Source organism: Platichthys flesus, chromosome 18 (assembly GCF_949316205.1).
Source record: "Platichthys flesus chromosome 18, fPlaFle2.1, whole genome shotgun sequence".
In the NCBI taxonomy this organism is placed as follows: domain Eukaryota; kingdom Metazoa; phylum Chordata; class Actinopteri; order Pleuronectiformes; family Pleuronectidae; genus Platichthys; species Platichthys flesus.
This window is the reverse complement of record NC_084962.1, coordinates 9,522,792-9,537,865: the sequence shown is the minus strand read 5'-3', so window position 1 is coordinate 9,537,865 and position 15,074 is coordinate 9,522,792. Positions and strand designations below refer to the sequence as shown.

Sequence of the window (15,074 nt, the reverse complement as noted above, 5' to 3'; positions counted from 1 at the left end):
AAACACCTCCATCCCCATGCATACAATTAACCCTCCCCCCTCTCTCCCTCCCAGTCTTGACCGATACCTTCATTAGCACGAGCACAATAGCCAAACAGAGCAAAGTGAGCAAAAGACACAACACTAGTCTCCAAGCTCATTACTATTCTTTAGACACTAGTTTGGTTGGACCTGTTAGTCTGCAGCTAGACAAAATGATTAAGCCCCCTCTTCTCTTTTTGTGTTATCTTATGTGCGGCACGTTGTTTGTTGATATGATTTACTTCAGCAAAGGCCCGACATACCTATTAAGCCATTATGTAATATAACTTCAAATGTCCAGATTGTCCCTCTACAGAGACGAATCAGCACACAACTGATGGGGCATGAAATTAGAAAAAAGGGACTATTGATACCACTTCAGCAGAAGCAATGACTCACTGACGGGGAAAACAACCACTTGTTAAAGAAATTACAGACATCTCAAAATATCCTGCTCTTAGATACTCTGGTGGGTGTAGCAGTTGGTTGGGGGTGGTGTGTGATAATTAGTGACAGAATGAAGCGCGTCCTAAGGTCATATACAAAATATAGCAGCATTAAATAACCTGAGATAGAGATACAGCAATACATGAAATATTGTGCGTGTGTGTGTGTGTGACTGATCAAGCAAAAATGAGGCAAGAGGTTGATGCTGAACGATGGTTTATTGATTCACAGCCTGTGCAGACTGTCTCACCTACTGACTGAACAAATTGCAAACTGCTGGCATCAGCGGTGCCAATATCAGACATCATGTGGTGAATAAGAAAAAATAAATACATAAAGTACAAATGTAAGTTGAAATCTATTATTCAGGTCTTGTTCCCAACAACACATCTGCCTGTGCAGAGAGAAGTGTGTGTGTGTGTGTGTGGGGGGGCTAACTTAGTTTTCAACAAAATAGAAGGGAAAAAATAGCTTATACATGCAAAATTATTGCCACAGTATCTCAGGGAAATAGGTAGTCTTGGAATGGAGTGTACAAAAAAATAAAATCTTCATTTATATTCATTTTTCAAGTTACATAAAAAAAAAAACAGGAGAAAAAAAACGACTTGTAGGTACTTAACCAGAGTGTGCTCACTGGATACGAAAATACATTCAGTGTAATGAGAACCATTTTAGTGCAAATAAAGTGTGACTAAAGTTTGTGTTTCTAATTTGCAGAAAATGAGGCATTTTCAAAATACCAAATACATTGATACATTAAACTTAAACCTTCAGTGTACCGAGTGAAACCCTGAGGTGAAACATTACATAATAAAAAAAGGAGAATTATGAAAAAGGACAAGACCCATGTTTACAGGGGATGTCCGAACAAGAAGTCCTTAAAATCATTTGGCTGCCCTTTACATTCAAAAAAGAAGGAAAAAAAAGATCTGCCAAGAAACCAGATCAATACATGCATCAAAAAAAGCATTAACAATAAAATATCAACTAAGAAATAGCAAAATAGCAGAGTCCCCGAGTCCAATGTTTGGCAGGGACTAAAAGACATCGGAGAAGAAGCAGCTTCAAACAAAACGCAGCTAAACAACAGCTTTGAACTGCCTTTTGCCTGAAGGGCAACATGCAGGGTTTAAACAGAGCTGCAGTTTCTTTTCACACACGTGCAAATGTCCAGGAGGGAGGAATCAGCTGCGGTGGTGGGGAGAACAGGGACACAAGACATTTAGATGCTAAGCCAGTTTGTGCAAGTCTTTTCAGAACATGAAAACACAGAGGCAACTGTGTAGGTAGTATTTATACAATAAAAAACTTGTTTGCGGGGCCAAGAAATGTTTCAACAGAGCAGTTATGCTGCTTCTGAAGGTGTTTGTATACAGGATAACCACTTTAATTTAACCGTGAATCAGTGACACCCCGTGATGCAGAGCTCGCTTCCACATGTAGTACGTGGAGCGCGGCGTGAAGGGGAAGTAAGACCTGAATTCTTTGAACGTAGGGAAGGACTTCTCTTCAAAGCGTTGCTGCAGGAACAGCTTGGCCTTGGCCTTGAAGTTGGCCAGCGCCACAACATCCATCGCAAACGTCTGCTTGTCTGTTGGTTTCTGGCTGTGAAGCACAGGTTTTGAATGCGAGACATCAAAAGAGGGAACAGTGGAGCTTTCAAAATATCTCGGCCTCTCGATAAACGGGAGCATGGGCGGGGCCTCTATCCTCGCATCTATGATCTTGTCCTCTGTTGCAGTGCTCTCCACACCAACTGGGAGGGCCTCTGCACGCTGGGCAGCCATTTTCTCCTTCTGGTTCTGCCTGCTACGCCAAAGCCAGTAAAAACAAGGGGACATGGCCGGGAACTTGAGCTTGAACTTGGTCAGGGACCACTTTGAATTCTGGATGTGCAGTTTGGCATCATCTCTGAGCTGCTTTTTACTCATGTACGCCAACCTGAAACTGATGTGCTGTCTCCTGTAGATCCTCATCCTGGGTAAGATAGGCTGGGTGACGTTAGACAGGACCGGTGACAGACTTTTTGGACTCTGGCTCTTGTCAGCATCTGAGCTGTCCTCGCTGCTGGCAACACTGCCTTTGTAACCTCTGTTGAACAGCATGGCCTCTCTCCTCCAGTTGTAGTAGGTTGATCTGGAGATCCCAGGGAAATGTCTCTTGAAGACCCTGAAGGGGAGGGAGGCATTCATGGCGATGCAATTCTGTAGACAGCGCTTTGCTTCCTGCATGTGTGCCAAACTCTGGGCCCGCTCTACATCCAGCTTGCCGAGGCCGAGGCCAAACATACTTGCCACGCTGTCATGGTGGTCGGGCTCCTCCCGTTTTGCTTCAGGTGAAGACCAGGCCTCCTGCTCCGTGCTCTCTCCAGGACTAATCTCTCCAGTAGAAGACGAGGTGGAGAAGGTTCCTCCAGTTTTCAGAAGCTCGTGCTTCCAGTTATAGTAAGACGACCTTGAGATCTCTGGGAAAAACTCCTTAAAATGGTGCAGGGGGATAAGCCTTCCCTCCAAGTAGCATGCCTGCAGGAAATACTTTGCCTCATACCTAGAAGCAGACTTTTTGCAGTGCTCCTGCGTCTGCCTTTTCCAGCGGTAGAAGGTCCTCTTGGTGATGTTGTACTTGTCCTTCAGGCTTGGGTAGGAAAACTGCGAGTCCGGGTTCTGCTGCTCCTCGCTCTTGCAGGGCGACTCCCTCGGCTCGCTGTCCGCAAACGTGAGGTCTCTGGTATTGGCTAGTGCGACAAAATTATTTGGCCTGAACAAGACCTCGGACTGCAGCTCGCCAGACCACATGATGTGGAGGGTTAAGGGCTGAGAGTCTTTGGGCCAGGTCCTCGGACGTATGACACGGTTGAAATAGGGCCTGATCTTGAGGTTGAACATGGGATAGATGGAATAAATGTTAGACTCGAGGACAGATGCCAGGGCGTAAACGTGCCACATGTTGGCGTAGGCGCCAGGGAAGCAGGACGCTTTGACGTCTGCATCGAAGATGGCCTCCAGGACTGTGACGGGCAAGTTGAGCATGTCCTCAGACTCTTCAGCAGAGAGACTGAAGCGAACTGCCTGAAGCATCATTTTCGAATCGATCATCCCGGAGAGGTAGTATCGCTTCCACAGCACCATTTCCACGACAGTCCGCACCTGTGGAGGATCAATATGAAAAGAATGTAATCACAGCGTTTATATACATTAGCAAATGCAACAGTATACGATTGAGTAGACTATTGAGACAAATATAGAACACCATTGCTCACCTGTAGCTCCAAGCTAAGTCCTGTGTTCCCCACTAACAGTGTGCTGACTGCCTCAAACAGTAAGTTGCCTTTTCCGCTGCAGTTTAGTGGCAGGAGGTCTCTGGGTGCATCGCCCGGGAACAGGTCACGGGCCGAGTCGTCCACGCCTGCCCACTCCGGGAAATCCTGACAGGGGGTCCTGGGCAGCTGGAATGGAGCGAGGACCCTGTCCACCCCCAGGGACACTCTGGTGAGAGCATCCAGACCGGAGCTCTCTGTGGCCTCCTGGAGCTCTCGCAGCACGGACAGCACAACCTCGTTCCTCTGAATCATACCTGGAGATGTGATGAGACCTGGGAAGGGGAGAGGAAAAGGAAAAAAAATAGAAATAGAGTTTAGAGTTCTTAACACTAGGGGATAGCCTCAGACATTTGCTCTTATCTCTGCTAGCATTAGACTAGATTATGTTGCTTTGGACTCAGTTCAAATGTACTCTTGTCTACTCCCTGTACAGTTATGCTGATGTATAAGGTGGGCTACTACAAAGAAATGATCTTCTGGGTGATGACAACTGTATTGATGCATTCAACTTTTTGTTAGATCACTTTTAAATCGCTATTTCTTCTTTCAGGTTTAATGGGCTTTTTTTGCTCTTGAGTGAAAGAAACCAGACAGTCAGCTCAGTATAGTCGGACCCTCTTTGTTTTTGAATGCCAAATAAGAATCAATAGGTTCCGTTTCATACAGATCAATATCATCAATACAAAATAATGTGCAAGTGATTTTATTTAGACTTCTAAACTTAAAATGGCTGCAACAGGCAAGAAACGGGACAGTATAACCGAAACTAAATAAAACTCATACAGATCAAATTCAAAGTCATTACCTACAACACTATGGTCCAAGGAGTCCAATTTACGTCATTCATTTATTGTTTTAAGGCTCTTAAAAATGAATAAGCTCGTTCCTTCAATATTTCGAACACATAATCGGTGTTTATACGCCGAGGCCTCGTGTCTTTACTTTTCAATAAAAGAATAAACAAACAGTTTCACCCCCCCCTCAATTGAATCACGCCGCGAAACCATGCTGTTCTTACCTGAGCGTCCAGAGAGTGAAACGTGTCTCAGAGGATTTAACTTCTTAGTGTTTTCTCCAGTAATTTCGGGAGGTTTCGCTGCAGGTAAGTTACACTGATCTCGCCCCGGGAGATTTTCAGTCCATTGTGCGCGTGTAGCTCCGGGGTCGTCCTGTCCTGTTCTCTGCGGCGGAGCAGTGGCGATTTGGGGGAGTGATAAGCAGCACCTCCCATCAGGAAATTGTCAATCGTCGATTCGCCTTTTTTGTTTTCTACGGAGAAACACCTCCCCCCCGCCATCCCTCCACCCCCTCCTACTCCTGAAGTCGACTACAGACCAGGGTCAATTTCAATGTGAAGTGTTAACAAAAGCCAATGTGTCAAGGGCCACAGGAACACAGAGGCAGCAGGAGCCCTGCAGTGTCAACAGGTTCTGCTTTGCTTTCAGGTTCTTTTTTGGCTTTTCCACATGTCACCAGCTCAATTTCAAGGTTATTTGTCAAGTGCTCACGGTGTCAAAAGACAGAAGTGGTTATTTTTTGACCCGTAAATAGAATCTCCTCTTTCTCATGTGGCTGCCCAGAAACCGTTTTGTTATTTTTGTTAAATGTGCTCTGTTAAAACATCTGTGGGACTATCCAGGGAAAAGGATCCCTCAGGGGCTCTCACTGGGGTTTCTATGTTTTTTTTTGCCCCTGAGAAAATGTTTTCATTGGTAGTTTAATGGAGGGTTAAGGACAGAGTATGTTGTGCTTTCTTAATTTTTTTCTATAAAAATAAACTCTGAAAGATCAATTGTAACATTTTGTAGAACGTTTTCCTTTTCAAACTTTTATCCCTTCTCACGGCAAAAAGAAAGTAACAATGCAACTTTCACAGTCATGAACTTGCTCTTCCCTTCACACGTAGTGGACAGTCTGAAGGCCAGTATGTGGATTAGAGTGGATATGTGCAGACAGGGTGTGGACATGCAGCTTTATGAGAGAGGAGGAAGGCTCCAGCTCTATTTGTTTCTCCACTGTATCACCTTTCACACCTCCTCTCCGGCCTTTTGCAGGATTTCGGTAATCAAAGCCTTTTGTTCCACACACGCACAACAATCCCATCGAATGTGTCCCCGACCCAACCCCCGCGGGCCCTCACTGTGTGGATCCCAGCCCTACAGCTTGTTATCCCTACATCCACACACACACACTTACAGTCACACACCAGGGGACAACAGCATTTGGCCCCCACTGCTCTGTCCACTCCAAGCACTTGGCAGACAAGCTGGTGCCTTAGTTCACTGGGGTTCAAGGCTTTGACCTAAAGCTTATCAGCTATTTGGACAATGAGTGTGTGGCTGTGTGTTTGAGGAAGAGCCAGCCCCCCCATCTCCTCAACACGCACACGCATGTTCTTCTCAGTCTGAATGTGTTAAGAGTCTGTAGATATATTAGAAGTACACGCAGCTAGTTCAAGGCAAAACACAGTTGCATGTAACTTGCCATTCATTTTGAAATCGATGACGCGTTTGTCATGTCAGGTCCAACAAAGGGTCGAGGGAAAGTTGCATCAGTGGAGCAGAGTGTGAGGAAGAGGTCACAGCGACCTCTATCCTCCACATATTTCATTTTAAAAGGACATGATTTCATTGGAATGTGAAAAAAAGTTCAAGAAACATCCAGCAGCACATTTATTATGAACCCAGGGATGATGGAATATAATGCCTTTACATTGATGTTGTGAAAGAGCCTAATAGCTGAAAAACGCTCTCAGTGCGCCACAAATACACTAAATATGCTCCATTAGCCTTGATCTTCAGCTTTGAGCATGAGTAGGGGGACATAACCTTTATTTTGGTATCCTCTGTACCACTTAAAATCGTACTCATGCCTTCACCTCTCCTACATTCCCTTCTCACCTTCATCTTCCATTCGCTTTAATGCATTAAACATTTTGCAGGGGGAAATTCTCCGTCTAGATCAAATCAAGAATAAAGACATGTTCGGCTCTCGTTTTATGTGATAAGTAACGAGGGCTTCTTCTCTGTATTCCCCCTCCACTTTCGTGTCAATGTGTCTTCTTACAATCTCTTCAACCCCCTCAGATTCTTGCCTGTAGCCACTCACACACCTTAGGTGTGTAGATTAGCTGTGCTGCACTGCACTGTGAACACAGTAGTGGGCTGGCTGCAAGTATTTAAAATGCAAATAGGGCAACACTGGGACCGGCTCCGGCAGTCTCTCACCTGCTGTGGCTGTTGGTACACTGTGTGTGTGTTTGTGTGTGTGTATGTGTGTGTGTGTGTGTGTACTGGTGGGGGAAAGGAAAAGTAGATGTAGACTGAGGCCTGCAATGTATTACCAATACAGTTTGATTGAGCATGTTTGCACAAGGAAAATTGCAGGTTTTTCCTCAAAATTAAACTTGATTGGCTGTGAAACTGAAAGCTTGAAATGCTGTTCTTTGGTAACACGTTTCTGGTTGTCAACACCACCACATCCTGAAAGTTCCTTCACCTGGTATGATATCGCCTAATAAAAATACATCTCAAGTGTAATTAGTCTACATTCTGTACAAATGTCATTTCATTGTCTTGTACTTTATCAATGGCCCTCCGTGTAGCTGCCACTACACAAATAATATAGGAAAATAACATCAACAAAGGGGGATCACAAAGGAGCACACGCTTTAAACACAACAGGAGTCGTTATATGAGTAAGTTCATAAAGTTGATGGTTTACAAGAGTGACGTTTTCATTATAGACTTGAGCATGAATACACGATTGCAGAGAAATCAGTCAGAGACATAAATGAAAATACACATGATGATCTCTTGATTTACCGATTTATACGTAATTGTACACAAACGGTTCACCTGCTGTTTAAAAGCGGGTCATTTCTAAAAAACATAAGTAAATGCATTGAGGTAGATTGTTTAAATACCTCTCACATCTTTTCATATCTCACCACTGAATCATCAAAGTAAATAGCTAAATCCCTCATCGACTAATGTGTTGGCTACAGTAACAGTACAATGATCTGATGTGGAGTGTTTCAAAATATTGGGATGTACGGCAGTGGCACAAGTGGAGCTCACAAACAAAGAAAATATACACTGTAACTTATATATATATTTATATATTGGACAGAAGACTATTTGTATTGGACACAGGAGTATTCAGTGGGCTCCACGTCAGGGACCCACACTCTGTCAGAGCCGCCGGGGAGAATAATGTCAGCGTAGATGACATCGTCTGTATCCATGACCTGGAGACATACACAGATGTACATTCTCGTTTCAAAATGGACCCAGGTGTAAAAGAGGCTGCTGATTGGTGTATGATGACTTACGACTGTACTGTTCACGTCTGAAAAGGGCTCGTCAGGCAGCTGGTTGTCTAAAATAAAAAATATATATAAATGCACACATTCTTATTACGTCTACATGTCATGATTTGTGTTCTGTGCTGGACTAGTGTCCCAAGCTTTTGTGTGAGCAGATTAAAGACTTAAGATAAGATTTAAAACTTCAACATAGCACCCAACGTCTTTTCTACAGGGGAGTAACCGCCTCCATGAGCAGCAAAACGTCGGTTTGCTGCTCCCCGGTCGGGGACATGTTAGTGCACATTCGGTGCTGTTCACTGCAAACACACACAGTGGCAACGCCATACTTCAACACAGTCTATGGCCCTTTACACACCTGGTGTTAAAAACCCTCCTGAATGTGTCTCATGTGACCACTTGTGATCGGATCTCACTTCCCTGCCTTACATGCAAATTAACGCGTGTGTGATTTGTCTTGGCTCAGACCAAATGATGTTGTTTTGACCCGGCCTGAGTTCACAGATGTGTCCGATGTCGCTGTTTGTGCGTCTCTGTGTCGGCATGAGAGAGACAAGGAGACAGGAGCCTCTCAATGAGTCTCGTGCAGCTGCGGTGAAGAAAGATTTCACCCGTTTAAGAAAAGTATTTGTAATGATGTTGTGGTCAGTGTTTGTATTTTGGCCCCAAACAAATCAGCCTATGGGCACTGATGAGAGTAAAAATAGGTTCAGTGAATGGTGAAACTGTCAGAGGATGTCACCTAAGTAGTTAGTGGCCCAGGAAGCACTCACGTTCACACTGCTTACAGAATGTGGACTCATGTGTATGTGGTCTGATGTGATCGGATCTACTTCCAATATGACGGCTTTCACACCAGTAGTTACCACTAGTTAGAGCTGTATAGTTTTTATACATGTTTTTTTAGATCAGATCTCAAAAACACATATTAAGTGTGTAAGGTCTATGGGATACCCCCCCCCCCCCCCCCCACACACACACAGGGGGGGTTACCTCATATCAAGGCCCTCATAGACTGTGAAGACCTAATGGAAATCAATAAAGGATTTTTTTAACATGTAAACCATTAACTGTTGCAGCCTGGTACTCGTTGCTTGCTGCTGCCATTATCTCTTTAAAAATAGTTTTGCGGTCAATTTATGATGGGTTGGCTCAGGAAGGATCCCCCCCCATTCAAACTTTTGTTGCTGGTGCGACATCTAGTGGCAATGGATATCATATATGACCATATATGAATAGTATTAGATACACAGGTTATACAAGAGAGCCTATGAAACATTGCAAAATATTGACCTCACTGTGGGGAAAACAAAACTTGTAGGACATTGGCACATCTCAGGGACGTTGCACAAGTGCACTTTTGAAAGGCGTCATGCAAGGACATACGCAAAGTGCCTGCGCAAACGTATGAACCGCAGAGGGATTTCAGCAGACGCTTCCTACGGCCCTAAGAGATGTTTGGACAACTTACTTGTTCTTCTTCTGTTCAGAACAAACACTGCAACCACCACGGCCAAAACCACAAAGCCTGCCACTCCCACGGCCGCCCCGATAGTGTCGTGGTTACTACCTACAAGGGTGAGGAATATCGTATTTAAGTATGAGAAACAAACCCTCCACAGCTATGACTACTTTTGTTATTAAGCACTGAAATATTATCATCATGTCTGCCTTTTGCTGTATCGGTAGGATTTTTATTAAGTACATATACGGAGCAGTTTTAGTATAAACTTGGATACTGCTCTCTGATGTGCACCTTGAGTTTCAGAATCCAGGTCTATGACCAGGCCTCTTCCCTTCCCTTTCGGAGCTACAATGAATACAAAAAATTGTCATTAATTCTCCTGCATTTCACAAATTGGTGTCTACTGGTTAGAATCAGTCACAGACAGACCTGGAGCTCTGACCAACAGCTCCTCTGAAGTCTGGACCCGTCCATTCACAGTCGCCCGACACCTGAACTTCAAGCTCTTGGGACTTTGAAAGGCGACAGTCAGAGTTACATCACAATGGGGCCGATGAGTTATCTGATGCTGGGCGTCGTCTTGTATCTCAGCGTCGGCTTCGTCCACCCACGTCAGGCTGATCAACTGATCAAGACCGTTGAGGCAATGTGCATTCTCCAAGAAGGAGAGTAACACACACTGCAGCGACACTGTTTTGCCGGGCAGGAGTTTTAACTCCGGGGCAGAGATCAAGGCTGAAAGAAAGACAAAATTTGATTTCTCTTTTTTTCTTCCATCAGATGAAATAGATTTGCACCAAGATTTGCAATCATAAGGTTTTTATATTGACAGCACTCACTCTTAGTAGAGAGGCCATTTGACCTTTCATGGCAGCGATGGCGTCCGACATCCTCTGTTGTGAGATGTTCCATTCGTAGAGTGCAGCTGTTGTCAACTGATTTGAAACTCTCGATCTCTCCATTACTGACGATGCCAATGTCCTGACTTTGGCTTCCGCTGAGCTTCCACATATGAAAGCAGACCACATCAATGTCCTCTTCACAGGGAAATGTGATTTCATAACCCCCCTGTGTAAATATCAGATCATCTTCTCCATCTACACCTGTATACAGAGGACAAAGAAGTTTTTTCTGCCGTTAAAAGAAAAAAACGAACATACAAGAGAACCACAAAGTAAGATTGCGTTACTGTTTCTATTACCTGGTCTGATAAAAGAAAGCAGGATCAGCGTCCCCACGATGTGAGCGGTTGCGACCATCCTGTGTGCAGATCTGTTCACTGTGAGCAGGTACTCTCTGTCCTGAGGTCTGTTTCACATTAGTTGACTCTAACGCGGCTTCCTGTGTTTGTCAACATCCTCAACCTGCTGGAAAATCTTACAAACTGTTGGTCTGGATGTGAGAACCCTCAGAAAAAGATTCAATTTACAACTACAATAAAGCCTTGCAAGATGATCTAAACCTTTATTTTCCGGCGTCTAACTGCAAATACAAGACTTCTACAGTCAAGGGGGAAATTGATGAAACCGCATATATGTTGATTTGAATATTTCTCTTTGTAAACAGCATGTAACATTGCTGCGTCAATACAAAAGTTTTAAATGTTTTGTGCTTGGCTTTATGGAATGATTAAATGATGTCTGGATTTAAAAAATCAAAAGGTTTTGACCTTCAGTGGTGCTGATCTTTATTCTGTTATAGAGTCCGACAGCCAACTGTAATCACAATATGTACAAGCAGTTTAAATATGAATATTTAACGGGTTATTAAAAATAAAGCAGGATCCACTGGTGCAACTTTCACTCAACACTTGGTTTGACCTGCCATGACAAAACACTTCATCAATTTCAAAATGAATGGTTAGTTTATTGCAACTCAGTTTTCTCTTGAACTAGCTATGTGTATATTTAAGGATTTCACAAAATAGAAGAATACAAATGTCATTGTGACCTTTAAACAGAGTTCACGTCGCAACTTGAATGGCAATTGCTGATACCTCTTTATGAGCAACTTATTTCTTGTATTTGATAATGAAAAAGAAAAATAAGGGACTTTTAAAATGTGTTGTAGTAATAATAATTGTTTTTATTATTTGTATATACAAAATCATCATAATTCCTTTTGAAATAGAGGTTTCCATGACTGAACCCAACAAAAGTGACGCAATAGAATTTGGTTTAAACTGCCCACTTACAATATTGTTGCGGTTATCTATGCTGATCAGCAGATGGCGCTGAAGCAGAGTTCCTCCACCTGGTACGATATCACCTAATAAAATACATCTCAAATATAATTAGTCTGCATTCTGTACCAGTGTCATTTCATTGTCTTGTACTTTATGAAGGGCCCTCGATGTAAACTGCCTCTACACAAATAATGTAGGAAAATAACATCAACAAATTGGTATCACAAAGTATCACACGTTTTAAATACAACAGGAGTCGTTATATGAGTAAGTTCATAAAGTTGATGCTTTACAAGAGTGATGTTTTTATTATAGACTTGAACATGAATACATGTTTGCAGAGTCAGAGACATAAACACAGACACAAGAGTATTCAGTGGGCTCCACGTCAGGGACCCACACTCTGTCAGAGCCGCCGGGGAGAATAATGTCAGCTTAGATGACATTGTCTGTATCCATGACCTGAAGACATACACACATTTAAATTCCCTTTTCAAAATGGGCCCATGTGCAGAAGAGGCTGCTGATTGGTGTATGATTCTTGACATTTCAATTACGCTGATTGTACTTCACTCGTCTGAACATGGCTCGTCGGACAGCTGGTTGCCTAAAATAAAGAGATATATAAATGCACAGATTCATTAGATTATGTTTACATGTCATGATTTGTGTTCTGTGCTGGACTAGTGTCCCAAGCTTTTGTGTGAGCAGATTAAAGCCTTACGATAAGATTTAAAAAAACAACATAGCACCCAACGTCTTTTCTACAGGGGAGTAACCGCCTCCATGAGCAGCAAAACGTCACCAGTGAAAAGTGTGTGTGACTCTGTGGGTTACTGTAGCCGGTCGGGGACATGTTGGTGCACATACACATGCTTTTCACTGTAAACCAGGGGTGTCCAAACTACGGCCCGCGGGCCATCTGCGGCCCGCCATCCATTTTAAATTGGCCCGCCTCCAAAAAATTACAAATTAAAAAAGAAAACTTACTTATAGCACTTTGTAGTTTTGCTCTATTTTAGAAGAAATTGTACTTTCTTGATTCTTGTTGTTCTGGGTTTGTACCCTCAGGTACCCTTGAATGGACTTATTATAAGTCGCTTTGGATAAAAGCGTCAGCTAAATGAAATGTAACTGTGTTCTTCTTCTCAGTTTAGGTGGCGCCCAACTAACCTCTGACCTACCAGCTGTCTCTCAGAACGCTGCCAGGCCCCCCTGCCCTGAGCGACGTGATTGAGGCGCACTGTAAAAAGTTTGCTCAAGGGCAGGGGGGCGTGGTGGCGTGAGTGCCCAAGACCTTCGTATTTTTTTCTGTATGTGGCCCTCGGGATAAAAAGTTTGGACAACTCTGCTGTAAACAATGGCAACACCTTACTTCAACACAGTCTATGGCCCTTTACACACCTGGTGTTAAAATCCCTCCTGAATGTGTCTCATGTGACCACGTGTGATCGGATCTCACTTCCCTGCCCTACATGCAAATTAGGGCCACCTCCGGATGTGGGCTGGTGTGATAGGATCTATATCCAATCTGAGAACTACACCAGTAGTTAGAGCTGTATACTTGTGATCAGATCTCAAACAGCACATATTAGGTGTGAAAGGTCCATGGGATTTCAGCAGATGCTTCCTACGGCCCTAAGAAATGTTTGGAGAACTTACTTGTTCTTCTTCTGTGCAGAACAAACACTGCAACCGCCACGGCCAACCCCACAGGATGCCACCCCCACGGCCGCCCCGATGGTGCCGAAACATTAGAAGGAAACCTTCCACAGCCGTGATTACTTTTGTTATTTAAATTTAAATAAACAATGCACAGGAAATACGCATTGAAATATTATCATGTCTGCCTTTTGCTGTACTAGTAGGATTTTTATTAAATACATACAAAAGGAAGTTTTAATATAAGCTCAGATACTGCTCTCTGAAGCGCACCTTGAGTTTCAGGTTCCACTTCTGTGCCCAGGCCTCTTCCCTTCCTGATCGTTCCTACAAAGAATAAAAGAAATTGTCATTAATTCTTCTGCATTTCACAAATTGGTGTCTACTGGTTAGAATCAGTCACAGACAGACCTGGAGCTCTGACCAGCAGCTCCTCTGAAGTCTGGACCATCCATTCACAGTCGCCGGACACCTGAACTTCAAGCTCTTGGGACTTTGAAAGGCGACAGTCAGAGTTACATCACAATGGGACCGATGAGTTATCTGATGCTGGGCGTCGTCTTGTATCTCAGCGTCGGCTTCGTCCACCCACGTCAGGCTGATCAACTGATCAAGACCGTTGAGGCAATGTGCATTCTCCAAGAAGGAGAGTAACACACACTGCAGCGACACTGTTTTGCCAGGCAGGAGTTTTAACTCCAGGGCAGAGATCAAGGCTGAAAGAAAGACAAAATTTGATTTCTCTTTTTTTCTTCTATCAGATGAAATAGATTTGCACCAAGATTTGCAATCATAAGGTTTTTATATTGACAGCACTCACTCTTAGTAGAGAGGCCATTTGACCTTTCATGGCAGCGATGGCATCCGACATCCTCTGCTGTGAGATTTTCCCTTGGTTGAGTGCACCTGTCGTCCTCTGATCTGACACTCTCTCTCCATTTCTGATAATGGCGATGGGACTTAGGCTTCCGCTGAGCTTCCACATATGAAAGCAGACTATGTCCTCTTTACAGGGATGTGTGATATCATAACCCGCCTTTGCAAATATTAGATCGTCTCCTCCATCTACACCTGTATACAGAGGACAAAGAAGTTTTTTCCGCCATTTCAAAAATAAATACGAGAAACCACAAAGTAAGATTGCGTTACTGTTTCTATTACCTGTTCTGATAAAGGAAAGAAGGATCAGTGTCCCCGGGATGTGAGCGGTTGCGACCATCCTGTGTGCAGATCTGTTCATTGTGAGCAGGTACTCTCTGTCCTGAGGTCTGTTTCACATAAGTCAACTGTAACGTGGCTTCCTCCGTTGGTAAACTTCCTCAACCTGATGGAAAATCTTACCAACTGTCACCAACTGTCAATACAAAAGTTTTAAATATTTTGTGCTTGGCTTTATGGAATGATTAAATGATGTCTGGATTTAAAATATCAAAAGGTTTTTGACCTTCAGTGGTGCTGATCTGTATTCTGTCATAGAGTCCAACAACCAACTGTAATCACAATATGTACAAAGCATTTTAAATATGAATATTTAACGGGTTATTGAAAATAAAGCAGGATCCACTAGTGCAACTTTCACTCAACACTTGGTTTGACCTGCCATGACAAAACGCTTCATCAATTTCAAAATGAATGGTTAGTTTAA

The 15,074-nt window shown here is 43.4% G+C and overlaps 2 protein-coding genes and 1 long non-coding RNA gene across 3 annotated transcripts; all 3 read right to left on the bottom strand.

Annotated features, from left to right (window-relative positions):
• Nucleotides 1-1,477: 1,477 nt before the first annotated feature.
• On the bottom strand, nt 1,478-4,968 carry vrtn (vertebrae development associated). The gene is made up of 3 exons (XM_062411624.1): nt 4,809-4,968; nt 3,731-4,062; nt 1,478-3,617 (listed from the first exon to the last, which is right to left on the bottom strand). The coding sequence occupies exons 2-3, from the start codon at nt 4,040-4,042 to the stop codon at nt 1,863-1,865; spliced, it is 2,067 nt and encodes a 688-aa protein (XP_062267608.1). The 5' UTR covers nt 4,043-4,062; nt 4,809-4,968; the 3' UTR covers nt 1,478-1,862.
• A 2,635-nt stretch (nt 4,969-7,603) lies between these two features.
• LOC133973129 (uncharacterized) lies at nt 7,604-10,928 on the bottom strand. The gene is made up of 7 exons (XM_062410781.1): nt 10,784-10,928; nt 10,422-10,685; nt 10,012-10,317; nt 9,874-9,927; nt 9,589-9,687; nt 8,124-8,170; nt 7,604-8,039 (listed from the first exon to the last, which is right to left on the bottom strand). Exons 1-7 carry the CDS (start codon nt 10,839-10,841, stop codon nt 7,926-7,928), a joined length of 942 nt encoding a protein of 313 aa, XP_062266765.1. The 5' UTR covers nt 10,842-10,928; the 3' UTR covers nt 7,604-7,925.
• Nucleotides 10,929-11,772: 844 nt separating this feature from the next.
• LOC133973128 (uncharacterized) lies at nt 11,773-14,139 on the bottom strand. The gene is made up of 3 exons (XR_009924533.1): nt 13,841-14,139; nt 13,172-13,756; nt 11,773-12,374 (listed from the first exon to the last, which is right to left on the bottom strand). It is a non-coding gene; the product is annotated as an uncharacterized LOC133973128 (long non-coding RNA).
• Nucleotides 14,140-15,074: the final 935 nt, after the last annotated feature.

Coding starts and splice junctions, on each gene's coding strand:
- vrtn (XM_062411624.1), bottom strand. CDS start 4,042: ATGATTCAGAGGAACGAGGTTGTGCTGTCCGTGCTGCGAGAGCTCCAG. Junction 3,618..3,730: donor GACTTAGCTTGGAGCTACAG/GTGAGCAATGGT, acceptor GATCCTCCACAG/GTGCGGACTGTCGTGGAAAT.
- LOC133973129 (XM_062410781.1), bottom strand. CDS start 10,841: ATGGTCGCAACCGCTCACATCGTGGGGACGCTGATCCTGCTTTCTTTT. Junction 8,171..9,588: donor TCTGAACAGAAGAAGAACAA/GTAAGTTGTCCA, acceptor TTTTTATTTTAG/ACAACCAGCTGCCTGACGAG. Junction 8,040..8,123: donor CAGACGTGAACAGTACAGTC/GTAAGTCATCAT, acceptor GTATGTCTCCAG/GTCATGGATACAGACGATGT.